Source organism: Papio anubis, chromosome 4 (genome assembly GCF_008728515.1).
Source record: "Papio anubis isolate 15944 chromosome 4, Panubis1.0, whole genome shotgun sequence".
Lineage (NCBI taxonomy): Eukaryota > Metazoa > Chordata > Mammalia > Primates > Cercopithecidae > Papio > Papio anubis.
In genome coordinates this window covers 27093873-27108519 of record NC_044979.1, presented here as the reverse complement: position 1 = coordinate 27108519, position 14647 = coordinate 27093873, and the positions used below count along the sequence as shown (strand labels likewise).

Below are 14647 nucleotides of genomic sequence, written 5' to 3'. Positions count from 1 at the left end.
ATTTGACTTCGATGGATATATCCTCTGTGTCCTTTAACTTTTCCCTCATCATTTCTATCTTTTTGCTCTTTATTCTGGTGATTTATCAGTTTTATCTAGAGACCACTGACTTTGTTTCTAACTATGTCTGTATTTTCATTCTGTCGTTTGAAGTTTTTGGTCATAGTTTTACTTTTTAGTATCTTTTCATAGTCCCTGCTCCTTTTTATGGGAGCTTATTCTTGTTTTGCACATGGAATATTCTCTTTAATCTCTTCAAGGATATTGATGGGTTCCCCCCCGCCCCCGAGTTATTTTCTTTTCTGTGATTTGTCTTTTCCCAGTTGTTCTATTTGTTCATCTAGGTCCCTCTCTTTTGCACTGTTGATTTTTTTCCTCGTATGTCTATAATTCATGTCTAAACTTTAACATTTATGAATAAAGGACTGTAGTGGTTTCTTTTACAATATATAGGTCTCTTTTTCCAGTAGGCTTCTCTCATAAATGAGACACTGATCAAGGTCTTGTACAAGTGCACAGCACATACTGTCAACCAAGCTTTCTTACAGAATGCATAAGCTGAGAATAGGCACACAGTTGGGAACCTGTATGATTAACAAAGTAAAGATTAGGAGTTACTTTAAGCTCTGCTGTCATTCTTATTCAGGCCCCTATGTCCTTATTAGAAACTCTCCACGGAAGTCTTCCTCACAATCTACTTCTCCTCTTTGTATTCGATGACTTATTTGAAAGTTTTCCATCTTTTATCTCTGGTGAGTTATAGGCTCTGGTGATTATTGTAGGTGAAAACAGCTGTAGACAACATGTAAATGAATGGACATTGCCTGATTTTACCCTGAGCAGGCCATATCAAGCCATAGTTTGCCAAGCCATGTTATTAAATTTTTAATTCAAAGACTCACTATTAAGACAAAATAGAATAAAGAAATTTAAATACAATAAATTTAGGCAGTTATATCCTTCACTTCTACCACTTATGAAAGTAATTCCAGTTCTACACTGTTTTATCTTCCAAAGTTATCTAAAGAAATTTAAGTGCAATAAATTTAGGCAGTTATACTCTTCACTTCTACCACTTATGAAAGTAATTCCAGTTCTTCACTGTTTTATCTTCCAAAGTTATCTGAGGAATAGAGGTCAGAACCTGAGCACATCGCCTCTGAAAGTTTACCATGCCTTATTAAGAAAAGGCAGTTGTCCCGTGGCATCCTTGAGGGACTGGTTCCAGGACCTCCCTTGGATACCAAAATCCTCAGATGCTCAAGTCCGTGATATGGTGTAACCTATGCACATCCCCTCCTATACTTTAAGTCATTTCTAGGTTACTTATAATACCTGATACAGTGTAAATGCTATGTAAATAGTTGTCATAAGGAATAATGACAAGAAAAAAGTGTGTACATCTTCAATACAGATGCAGCCATTTATAGGTTTTGTTTTTTGTTTGGGTTTTTTTTTTTTTAATATTTTAAATTTGTAGTGGTTTGAATCCTTGAACACAGAACCCAGGGATATGGACATTCGACTGTACCAGACTTTACATACACAAAAGACTGTGGCATGAGGGCGTAGGCTGTTATTAAGATCAGGTTGATATATGTTTGTGTATACATATAAATATCGTGTATGTATGTATACAAATTATATGTTGTGTGTGTGTGTGTAATTTTATAATATAGTTACTGTGGAATGCATTTGGATAGTCCTTAAAATGTCCCAAATTTATCAAATAAGAATGTAAAATGACACATGAATTTAAGGTAGATTGGGAAAAAATAAATACTGGATTATTTGGTCCCACTAAAGCAGATAAAGAAGACCAAGATCAATATGGCTGGCATCTCCTGCCATACATAGTATTCTAGGTTGACATAAATATTTCACTTCAGTCTGATATTTGTTTAGCTTTTTGAGCATATGATAATTGTTCATGGGTAAAAGAAATGTTAAAACAATGACATTGTTTTAGATCATGACAATTATTTGTGAAGTAGCTGAGTTCATAATATGCACTTTATATATATGGAATTGTTTTTCAAATAAAAATAAGAAAATTTGGCATATGCCATATCAGTGTTTTACAGATTATTGGATAATGCAGAATGATCATTTATTTAATAGGTTTCTTAGAAAAATACAGCATTATTAACTTTGGGGAGTTTAAGCCACTCAGGAAAACAAAATGGCATATTATACCCCAGAATATTTATTTATTTATTTATTTGCGTTAGAGGCAGAGTCTTACTCTGTCACCCAGGCTAGAGTCCAATGGCACGATAATAGCTCACTGCAATTTCCAACTCTGGGCTCAAGGGATCCTCCCACCTCAGCCTCCCAGATAGCTAGGACTACATGTGCACACCACCACACTTGGCTGATTTTTAATTTTTATAGAGACAAGGTCTCATTGTGTTACCTAGTCTGGTCTTGAGCTCATGGCCTCATGTGATCCTCCCACTTTGGCCTCCCAAAGCACTGATATTGCATGCATGAGCCACTGTACCTGGCCCAGAATATTAAATTTTATTTTTTGGAAGTTATTGTATGTTATGAACAGATATTTTCAATGACTCTGACCTTATTAAGCAACTCTGTGCTTTACCTTTTGTCAAATTTTTTTCCCCAGGTCAAGATTTAAATATTTAATCTCTACTATCAAATTAGAACTGTCCCAGATAATAAATCAGTTAATTAAAGTATATCCTTTCCTTCCTTATGTAAAAATGATTATATTGCATACCTCTTTCTGCTGCTTTTTTCCCTGTAGCTGGCAGTTGACATTCCTTTAGTCTTTCCACAAATCATTTAGTAATTGTTATATTCCAGGCACTTTTCTAGATACTGGGAACAAAATAGTGAGCAAAACGGCCTCTTTGCTTGTGGAGCTCATAGAGTAAGGAGAAGGCAATATATAATTGTTTATTGTTTAATTAAAAAGTTATGTAGTGTGTTAGAAGTTAAATATGTGGACACATAGAGCAGAATAAAGGTGTATTGATATTTTCAAGAGAAACTAGTAGAGATGGGGTGTGGTGGCTTATGCCTGTAACACCAGCATTTTGGGAGGATGAGGCAGGAATATTGCTTAAGGCCAGGAGTTTGAGACCAGCCTGGGCAACGTAGCAAGACCCCATCTCTATAAAAAATCCAAAAATTAGCTGGGTGTGGTGGTGCATGCCTGTAGTCCCAGCTACTTGGGAGGCTGAGGCAGGAGGATCCTTTGAGCCCAGGAGTTCTAGCCTGCAATGAGTCATGGTTGTGCCAGTGTACTTCAGCTTGGGCAATAGAGTGAAACTCTGTCTCTTAAAAAAAAGAAAAATAGGCCAAGCACAGTGGCTCACGCCTATAATCCCAGCACTTTGGGAGGCTGAGGCAGGCAGATCACCAGAGGTCGGGAGTTCGAGACCAGCCTGACCAACATGGAGATACCCCATCGCTACTAAAAATCCAAAATTAGCCAGCCGTGGTGGTGCATGCCTGTAGTTCCAGCTACTCGGGAGGCTGAGGCAGGAGAACCCGGGAGACAGAGGTTGCAGTGAGCCGAGATGGCGCCATTGCCCTCCAGCTTGGGCAACAAGAGCGAAACTCCGTCTCAAAATAAATAAATAAATAAAAATAAACAAAGAAAGAATTAAGAAAGTAAATACTAAACTATCTAAAGTGAGTACTTTCATCTTTTTTTTTCTTTAATTTGTAGTTCCAATGACAGGATTTACACAGAGAGCAACTATTGATCCAGAACTGAATGAAATACATGTCTTATCTGGACTCAGCAAAGATAAGGAAAAGAGGGAAGAAAATGTTAGAAATTCATTCTGGATTTATGACATTGTGAGGAATAGTTGGTAAGGAACTCTTGTATCTGCTGCAATCCCAATGTAGCAGTTATTTGAGGTTGTTGGTTTATTCAAAAGAAGAAAGAGTCTTATGTTAATTTGTGACATTGTACATTTAAAAGTCAATACAAAAAATTAGTATCAGTACCTGTGTATACAGTGATGTTCAGTGAATGGATTTTACCTCTGTGTTTTTCAAGTAGTAGATGGTTCCTGGTCTGGGACTCAAGAGAACTGTATTTTAGTCTGGGTTCTGTTCTCTTCTAGTCTAGTTCTGTGTGAACTTGAGAACAATGCTTTTTTTTTTTTTTAATGTTCCCAGATCTTAGTTTTCATAAAACTAAGAGGCTTGACTATAGCAGGGAGGGGACAGTATTACTTAGCATTTCCAAACCATGACTTTTGTGTCATAGAGCATCCCACAGAACTGGTGCTGCATATTTTGCTTTGGGAAAACAGGGATCCAGCTCTGACATTCTGTGATTGCTCCATAAGTGAATATTGTACAGAACAGAAGCACTTCAGAAAACTTCTCCTTTCATAATGGAGAGTAGTGCTCTGCAGCTAAGGAATTTATTATTTTCTAAATAGGACATTTATTTACAGTCAAATGACAGCAGTGTATACTGTATATCTTTTTATTGTACATACATAAGATAGCATCTCTTTCTTTAGTTTGAGCTTTCATGTATGCTGTTTGTATTTCATAACAAAAAGTAGGATACGTGAGCTATTTAATGGACATGAAAAGAACTTCAGAACTCAGTTCTAACAAATTCAGAGTGTTTTATGAGTAACTAGAACCTTTTTTTTTTTTTTTGAGATGGAGTCTCGCTTTGTCGCCCAGACTGGAGTGCAGTGGCGCAATCTCGGCTCACTGCAACCTCCGCCTCCCGGGTTCAAGCAATTCTCCTGCCTCAGCCTCCTGAGTAGCTGGGATTATAGGCGCCCGCCACCACGCCCAGCTAATTTTTGTATTTTTAGTGGAGTTGGGGTTTCACCATGTTGGTCAGGCTGGTCTCAAAGCCCTGACCTCATGATCCACCCACCTCAGCCTCCCAAAGTGCTGGGATTACAGGCGTGAGCCACCACGCCCAGCCTGAGTAACTAGAACTTTAATATTTGATGTGAACATATTTCTAAAATTTTTTGTTAGTAGTTAGACATGCAATTAATTTACTTGCTACAGTTGTATTATCTTTGCTGCTAATTCTCTAAGGTAGAATGCCTTAAAAGCAGTGTCTTGCAGGTCTTGTGTCTATAAGAATGATCAAGCTGCAAAGGATAATCCAACTAAAAGTCTTCAGGAAGAAGAACCATGTCCAAGGTTTGCCCATCAGCTTGTATACGATGAGCTACACAAGGTATCCTAACTACATTGACCTGTAAACTTTCCATGGCCTACTGTCTGAATTAATCCCCAAATATATCTTTCTGATTGTTTTAAATTGGATTTGAGTAAAAAGTTAAAATACATAGTAGACATTCAATAGAATATTAAACACGCAATATCACTTCTCCCTAAAATTCCTTAAGAGAATAAGCATTTTTACATAGTCTATAATTCTTGGTACTTTTCCTTTTTTGGAAATAGTCAGTGGCAGCTTTTTAGCTGTATAGCTCTAGAGATATGACATAGCCTATTGTTTCTACAATGTGAATATCCAAGTAAAAGATGGACAGTTGTCAGCATTCAGGTACCTTGTTCTGTGATATAACATGGTTTTTGGTTTTAGATTTTCCCATTGTGTAAGAAGTCTTTTTATCTTAATTTTCCTGATATACTAGTGATATATCTTTTAAATCAGCCTCGTGAAATGGTCTTGTGTTGTGAATTTTCAGTGTCATCGTGTTGAGAGTTATTTCTTTATTTCTCCCTTAAACTTAACCATGTACTTTAGTGATCGGACTTAGATTATATAGTAAATTACTGACAGAGACCAATTCTTTCTGTTAAGCCACGGATGATTATTTAAATTCTACATGATATACTTTGAGACCTTTAGGTAAAAGCTACCATGGGAGTGAGTAAAAGCCCTTTCTTTTATAACCTCTCAATTTAAGGAGTAAATGAATTTCCATCTATAGGATAGGGATAATTACTCTATTATATAAACACCAATGAATATAAATGTTTTTAACATTTTAGGAAATATTTTAATTTAAATTTAATAAATTTATACACTAATTGTAATTAAAATATTTAAATATTTAAATGCTTTTGCATGAGTACAGAAAAACATTCAAATGCAATAAATTTAGGCAGTTATACTCTCACTTCTACCACTTACGAAAGTGATTCTGTTTCTTCACTGTTTTATCTTCCAAAGTTCTCTGAGGAACAGATAACTCTGATTAATGTAATAGTGAAATCATAAATTCCTTTTGCATTTCATTTTTGGTATTGAATTATGGAATAGTTTTTTAATGTTATTTCACAAATTATATGTGCCATTTAATATTTGGCATTTCAGTTAAAGCAAAATTAAGATGTTAAAATTTTTTAAAGTTTCTAGTTGACCTGTTGACTTGACTGTTAACTTTTAGTGATTGAGCATTTATGTCAGAATTTTTAAGATATTTGTTATATGATCAATATGTTGATTAATTTTATCCCCATTATTTGTTGTCCTCAGCAAATAATATCATGGATTAGCTTCTTCCTATCATTGTTTTTGTTTCATGCCTTCCACTATCATTGTAATTGTGGTAACATAACTCATTTTAGCATACATGCAGTTTTTTTAAGTAGCCATGGTGCTTTAAAGTAAAATAGAAACGAGAAAAATCGAGAGAAGATTTTGGTAAAAATGCAATATAATTTTTAATTTTTTATTTAAATAGGCTCAGTAAGTTAACCTATTATGCACTGCTACTAAAATATCTTGGGTATGCATGCATTTTTTAAAGTCTGGCTTATTTTGCTTATTATAGGTTCATTATTTATTTGGTGGGAATCCAGGAAAATCTTGCTCTCCAAAGATGAGATTAGATGACTTCTGGTCACTGAAGTTGTGTAGACCTTCAAAAGATTATTTACTGAGGCATTGCAAGTACCTCATAAGAAAACACAGGTATGAAAATAATTCACTGAAAACATTTAATTAACATTATCAGCTGTTGTTGGTATTACCTAGCTTTGGAGATAGAACTTTCTCTTGGCACATTTAATAATGACACTGTAAATACTACGAAGATCATGAATTTTGTAAATGCCCTGTTCTACTTATTTTTGCTTTCCTTTTTCAAAGGAAGATACAAAATATAGATACTGATGCTAAAAATTTATAAAAACAGAACAAGTGAAATTTTGCAACTGGTAAAAAATGGAAAATAATTTCTGTGAAGGTGACATGCCTACATCAAAGTAACTCAAAGCTAACTACAAATTAGATCAGTTCTAGCTTAATGGCACGTGCCTGAGCTCTTGATAACTCTCTTAACAGTGAATGTGATGATATAGTTGACTATACTATATCTTCCTAATTTGATGTTTCACAATACAGTTTCAAAATAGGCTTGTGGCTTTATATCACCTTTATTATTTAATTGCAAAATCATTTAATCAAGCATTTTCATATATACATATACATTCACACACACACACCCTCCCCCACCCTGAGTCATGTTTGCTTTTTAGCCTAGAAGGTAATAAATTACTAAAAAATGCAGAAAAGGGTTTCTGTCCTTTTGGTTACTGTAGTGTTACATGGTAATAAAAATTTGCTTTAGCGTCAGGTGCAGTGGCTCATGCTTATAATCCCAGCACTTTGGGAGGCAGAGGTAAGAGGATTGCCTAAGGCCAGGAGTTCAAGACCAGCCTGGCAATTACTTTATGCTAGACCCTGTATATTATTATGTGGCAGAGCCAGGACTTGAGCCTGAGCATTCTGATTCCAGAGCTCACCGCTTAACTGTCATATATACATATGTATCAATGAAGAAAATGAACAAAACTCTGCCCTCAAGTTTCTATTCTTAAGAAGGCAGACTAACAGTAAACATAATAAGGAATTTATATTACATGTTAGATGGTAAGTACTATGAAAAGAAACAGATTGAGTTATTGTTTATACAGGTGAGGGAGGTGGGAATGTAGTTTTAAATAATATCAGGATAGACTGCACAGTGAAGATGGCATTTGAATAGAAACTTAAGGGACAAGAGGGACTGAATCATGTAGCTGTCTGGTGGGGTGGGGAGTGTTCTAGACAGGTAATAGTCAAGGCTCTGAGGTTAAAAAAATGCCTGAATAATTTGAGGAGTGAATTGAGAAGAAGCGTGGTGGAAGTGGAATGAGTGAGGTGATTGTGATAAGACATGAGGTTGAAGGGACTAGGAAAGGGACAGCTTGTAAGGGGCCTTCAGCTTTTACTCTTAGGGGAGATTGAAAGATTTTAAGTAGGGGAGTAACACATTCAGGCTTATATTTTATAAAAATCATTCTGTATTTTCTTCCAGAAGAACTGGGTAAAACTCGTGGCTGCTTTCCCTCGGGTGGGGAATTCTTCAGAAACAACAGGTTTATGTGTTGGAAAAGATTATTTCAGTTTGGGGCACTTTAGGTTTGAGAAGTCTGTAAGACATGCAAGTGGAGGCCATCTGAACATTTGGTGAAAAGACTTGGCCTGACATTGCAGTTGTGAGTCACAGGGAGAAGGAGCTTGCTCGGGGTGAGCAAGAAGAGTGAAGGGTTGCTGGATATTCTCTGAGGACCACCACCATTTGAAGGACAGGCAGAGGAAGAGACATTCCACAAGAGATCAAGAAGGCACCTTAACATTCTGGATAAGCTTTGGAGATTGTGCCAATAGAATTTCCTGATGGATTTGATATGGGTATGAGAGAAAGACAGCAGTCAAGGATGACTCAGGGCATCTTGAGAATCTTGTCAACTGCCAATTCAAACTGACAATAAAAGGCTTATTTTAGACCTTTTTCTCTACCAAGCTGTTAGGTAAATTCAAGAATTTGAGGGACATCGCTACATTATAGACAGAATAGATAGAAGTTTGTGTCTATGAATTGGGTAGAACATAAAAATTGCCTTTTTCAAATGTTATGCAGATTTCTTTTTTTAATATGGGAGCTTGTACTAACTGCTAGACTGGCTTATTTTTGTTGTTGTTCTTAATGGAAAACAATTTTTCTGTTTAGTTAGAATATAAATTTAGAAGGAGAGAAAGAAGTATATTGTGTGCCAAGGAAGTATCTCCTTGTTCTTACTGATGTCATGTGATGTAATAAATAAAATACCACTATTATTTTTTCATATGACATTCAGGTTTCCAAACTTGATGATGATTTGTGGGTAGAAATGGGCAAAAAAAATTGTGATAGGATTAATTTCTGTTCACTTAGAAACAGGGCAGAACTGTTGATTAAAATACGATTCTAGGCTACAGACACAAGTCTGTGATAAGTTCTTGCTAGCCAAAAATAGCTCAGAAAATGAAGGTGGAAAACATAACTTTCAGGAAGCTGATCTCTTTACTGGATATGGGATTGTATGTGTGTGTTGGTTAGGTTATTTCAGGTTGTAAAGGATAATGCCATGCTTTGGATACCTCAGCTGAAAAAGAATTTATTATTAGATTATTCAGGGAATTAAGGCACCTTGTCAGCATTTGAACAGTGAAACTGGATGGAGAATTGTTTAGGATACTGGAACAATTCTAGTAGCTGGGTGCTACTGTAGCTTTTCCTTGTACTTCTGTCTGCTTCTTTCTCCATCTGCTTGTCCTGTTCTACTGACTACTGCTGACTTTCTCCCAACCTCGTGGCCTAGATAGATAGATAGATAGATAGATAGATAGATAGATAGAGGCATAGATAGATGGATAGGTAGGTAGGTAGGTAGGTAGGTAGGTAGGTAGGTAGATAGATAGATAGATAGAGGCATAGATAGATAGATAGATAGATAGATAGATAGATAGATAGATAGATAGACAGATGAATGAATGAGAGCATAGATAGATAGATGGATAGATAGGTAGGTAGGTAGATAGGTAGGTAGGTAGGTAGGTAGGTAGGTAGATAGATAGATAGATAGATAAGATAGATAGATAGATAGATAGATAGATAGAGGCATAGATAGGTAGATAGAGGCATAGATAGAAGCATAGACAGATAGATAGATAGGTAGATGGACGGATGGACAGAATCTGCCATCTCATGGCTTCTGTTTACTGCCTTCTCTATTTCTGTCTGCTCTTTACATGTCCTTGTATGTCTCACATTCAGATTATCCAAGAGAAAGGATCTTCTTAGAAAGCATTTCCTGGGGAGAGTGTCCCTATTAGGAAGAATTCTGCCAAACCACTTTATAAACTGCTAATCAAAGCGTGGGTACCAAAACCTTGGTCTAATCTAATCTGTTGTGGACAAGATGGTAGAGTAACATGGTCTTTACCTAAAGGACTCTCATCTGAAGGCTGTAAGCCTGGCTGTCACTCTTACGGTACTGCCTGGTACAAGAGAGCTGTAATATTTTGCTAGTCTTTGCCCCTGCCTGAAGTACAGATACCCTATCACCGAGGATGCCATCAACCTGAATGCCATCGTGAAAGGCTCTTCATAGCCATTCCTACTCAAAGGAAATTCCTCTTTTCCTTGTCTGTATATTTTGAAAAGCATACCAACTTATTAGAAATAAATCTATATGTAATTATGATATAACAGAGACGTTATCTTTTTCAAATAGATATATAGATACATACAGTTTTTTGTTGTTTAGGAGAGCTCATCCAGATTCATTCTCTGCACCTCAGTTTTTCATTTTGGGGTTTTTTTTTTTTTTTGAGACAGGATCTCACTCTGTCATCCAGGCTGGAGTGCAGTGGTACGATCATGGCTAACTGCACCCCCAGGCTCAAGCAATCCTCCCACCTTAGACTCTCGAGTAGCTGGGACTGTAGGCACGTGCCATCACACCTGGCTGATTTTTGTAGAGATGGGGTTTTGCCATGATGGCCAAGCTGATTTCAAACTCCTGGGCTCAAGCCGTCCACCCACCTTGACCTCGCAAAGTGTTGGGATTACAGGCATGAGCCACAGCACCCTATTTTCATGTTTTTTGTGATAAACGGTGATAAAATAGATCATCATCATAGCATTATTGTGAGGATAGATGAAGTGGTACATGTAAAATACTCAATACAATGTCTAGCATATTACAAATGCTTGAGAAGTGGTTGCTGCAGTTGTTTTTACTGACTGAGACATGGACATAATCTCATTAAAAGTAATCAGTGTTAATGATACTCATTTAAAGATACCCTGCTTATTTCAGTTTCCAAGGTGTCTGTTAAGCATCTCCATTAGAAAACATACAAATCTAAGCAAGTGTTTTTATTTTTATGTCTACTCGTTTTGGATGAAGCACATTGGGATTTTTTGAAGTTCTGTTTTATAAAATATGTAGCATATTCACTTTGTTTGGTAGTTGGTTTAGTCCTACCTTGTAGTTTTAAGAGAAGAGTAGGAAATGCTCCTACCCAGTCTCTAGCACCACAGCTGCCTGTGACCACCTGGCATTACCATTACATTTCCAAGAACTCCACGCCTACACTGTCTACATGGCAGTATTGTTACTTCTGGATTCCTAAACTGACATTTTCTAGATATCTAGAACAACTCATACACAGTGTAACAGTGTATTTTATTCCAGGTCTGAAAGACATTTCTGATACTTTGTCATAACTCCAGATAATTATTCTTGTTTACATTTTCTAGGTTTGAAGAAAAGGCCCAAATGGATCCCCTTAGTGCTCTGAAATATTTGCAAAATGATCTTTATATAACTGTGGATCATTCAGACCCAGAAGAGACAAAAGAGGTAAAGAAAGGTGGTAATGAATTTCAGAAGTTGCATTTTTAAATGTCTTCCTAACATATTTAATGATTTTGCTCTTGAGTGTGTAAAGGAAAATGAAGAAAATATGATGACATCAATAATCTTTAAAATGTCACAGAGCCGGTGAAATAAAAATTGAATAGGCATGTTTTCATGTGATAAGATTCAAGTCACCAAAAACCCTTGGTCCATTCAGAAAAGGATTATCGGGTATAAAGTTTTAACTTAGTTTTGTGTTTTGGAAAGCAAATAGAAATTTTTACTTTGTCCATAGTCCCATGATTATTTTACTTAAGGATTACATAATGGTTCAATATAAACTTTTCTGTTGATAGTTTAGATCCCCCAAGAGAGGAAAGAAAAATCCCCTGTTGCTTAGGAAGAAAATGAAGAGAGATTGGTGGGAGTTAGAATCCTTGGTGCCTTAATATTTAGTTATGTGAATGTTGTAGCAGTATAGTTTGTCTATAGGCTACTAATTTCATTCATTCCTAGTTGCTAAGATTGAGAAATCAGTTAGCCAATGATTACTTTTCAGTTTTTTGTTACATAGCATTGGGATAGAAACAACTGTTTCTAAAGATTTTATATCCTTAAGAACATGTTTGCTTATCCATGGTGTGTGAATATGCCTGCAGTGATTTTTGTGGTTTCATACGCTGTCTTTCCGCTAATATCTGAGATTCTTTTTGTCATTTTTTCCTTTTGCCAGCTGTCCTTGTTCATCTAGCAATATCTGAACTGCAGTGCATTTGCCTTCCACTCACAGAATTTGTGCTGATTATATGTAGTTCTGACCCTTAGGTCTCTTTCCCTGTTAGCTGCTGCCTTGCTTTGGCTTTGTAATAGCAGTATCAAGCTGTGCCCGGCATGCTTGAGCATTGACACAGGTGTCAGATTTAATGTCGAATCACTTTCAGGCTCCAGGTTTATTGTACTTTCAAGCAACAGAGGTTCCGTGCCTTCAGCACCATAACAAAGAGATACTCTTTCATAGTTTCATACTATAAAATTAAGTCCTAAGTCTCTCGATATTGATTACAGCCCTTCACTAGGTAGAGAATCTGCAGAACATACTTTAGAACCCCCATGAAGGAGGACAGTTAATTGTCTTTCCTTGAGTCTTCAGTCAGTTCATGATACTGTGCAAATAGGAGAAATAATTGTAGTTTTGCCAAGTGGCAGAATATGTTTGTCTTCAGTCAATTGATGATACTGTGGAAATAGGAGAAATAATTATAGTTTTGCCAAGTGGCAGAATATATTTGATTTAATCTTTTATGACTTATAAGTGTACTTAGTTGTGAAGAGTCCGTTAATGTTAATTTTGTTAGGCCATACATTTGAGAGTTATGCATAGATTTCCTTGTGTTTTCTCCTCCATATTCTGTGTAAAATGGCTGTAACTGGGAACAATCATTTTTTCCTTATTTTTTGAAGCCAAAACAAAATATTTCAAAGTAAATAATTTCAGCTGTGTGAGCTGCAACTAGGCCAAAGAAAACAAGACAGTTTGTTCTTAAAGTTAAACTGATGGGAAAAAAACAGGACAGGGAGGTATCTCAAGTTCATTTAAGCCATTTTTTAAATTTTGGTAGCTGGTTTCTCTTTTTCTTCTTTTTAAAGTAGTAACAACTTAGGAGTTTGTATGCCACCAGCTTCCATTCCATTTCATAAAAGCTTAATCTAGCAAGAGTTGGTGAACCCTAGTAGAAGTTAGAAAGAAATGGTAGAGTGTGTGTGTGTGTGTGTGTGTGTGTGTGTGTGTGTATGTTGGCATCAGAATCACCCCACTTTTTAAAACAATGCCCTCACACTAAGATTCTCTTCTGTCTGCTCTTAAAGAACAGAAAACAGAAAACATTCCTGACATTGAGAATAACTGGTCTGTAATACTATTATTTTGTTTTAATGTGTGAACAGATTTGACTTTTAAAATGTTTTATATCCAACAGTCCATTTGTGGGGAAGAAATTCTCTGGTGACAGTTCACATGTATACTGATGATATTTGTCAGTGAGGCATGTAGATCTTCACTTTCATTGTAGGAAATAATTCCACTCATTGAGAAGGGCCTTACTGCTCTTCATTTCCTATAGTAACTTGTTTTTGTTCTGTTTGTATGTTTTACAAAAATTTCATGTTATTAAATGACTTTCTCATTTAAGTCTCAAAACACGAGAAGTGTTTTTTAGATTTTTTTTTTCACGGTTGTTATGATCATCATCATTGTGCCTATTGTCAGGACATTGACAACTATGAACTATATAACAAAAAAATATTCTTTGCTTCCTCCAGTCTTCAGAACATGGGTTCTGAATTGGTGATGAACTTATAATAAATCTTATAAAAAATATATTTTTTTCTAGAAAAGGCTTGAGAAAAGGATGCCTAAGTCAATTATACCACTTTCAGAGAAGACTTCTGTAATAGAGAAGGAATGAGAATAAGTTTTCAGCTACAATAACACATTTTGTATTCATTACACTTCTGCAGAGTTTCCAGAGTACTGGTGTCATTCATTTAACAGATGTGTATCGATTCCCGATAATAGTTCAGGCATTCTAGGCAGAGGAGCTATATCAGCAAACCAAACAAGATCCCTGCCCAGGAGGTGCTTACATCTTAGTAGAAAAAGACAATAAACATTAAAGAAGCAAATTATATAGCACATTAGAACTGAGTAAGTATTGGACCAGGCACAGTGGTTCAGCCTATAATCCTAGCACTTTGGGAGGCTGAGGTGGGTGGATCACCTGAGATCAGGAGTTCAAGACCAGCTTGGCCAACATGGTCAAACCCCATCTCTACTAAAAATACAAAAAATTAGCCGGGCATGGTGGCAGGTGCCTGTAATCCCAGCTAATGGGGAGGTTGAGGCAGGAGAACCACTTGAACCCGGGAGGTGGAGGTTGCAGTGAGCCGAGACCGTGCGACAGCACTCCAGCCTGGGCCA

The 14647-nt window shown here is 36.4% G+C and overlaps 1 protein-coding gene across 6 annotated transcripts in view; it reads left to right on the top strand.

Annotated features, from left to right (window-relative positions):
- Positions 1–14647, top strand: part of MKLN1 (muskelin 1) — a 161694-nt gene that overhangs the window by 129511 nt on the left and 17536 nt on the right. For all 6 annotated transcript variants that reach the window (XM_021935346.1, XM_021935344.1, XM_021935348.1 and 3 more), the window contains exons 13-16: positions 3698–3845; positions 5086–5200; positions 6771–6910; positions 11571–11673. In XM_021935346.1, the coding sequence (XP_021791038.1) occupies positions 3698–3845; positions 5086–5200; positions 6771–6910; positions 11571–11673 (506 nt within the window). The remainder of the gene's footprint in view (positions 1–3697; positions 3846–5085; positions 5201–6770; positions 6911–11570; positions 11674–14647) is intronic.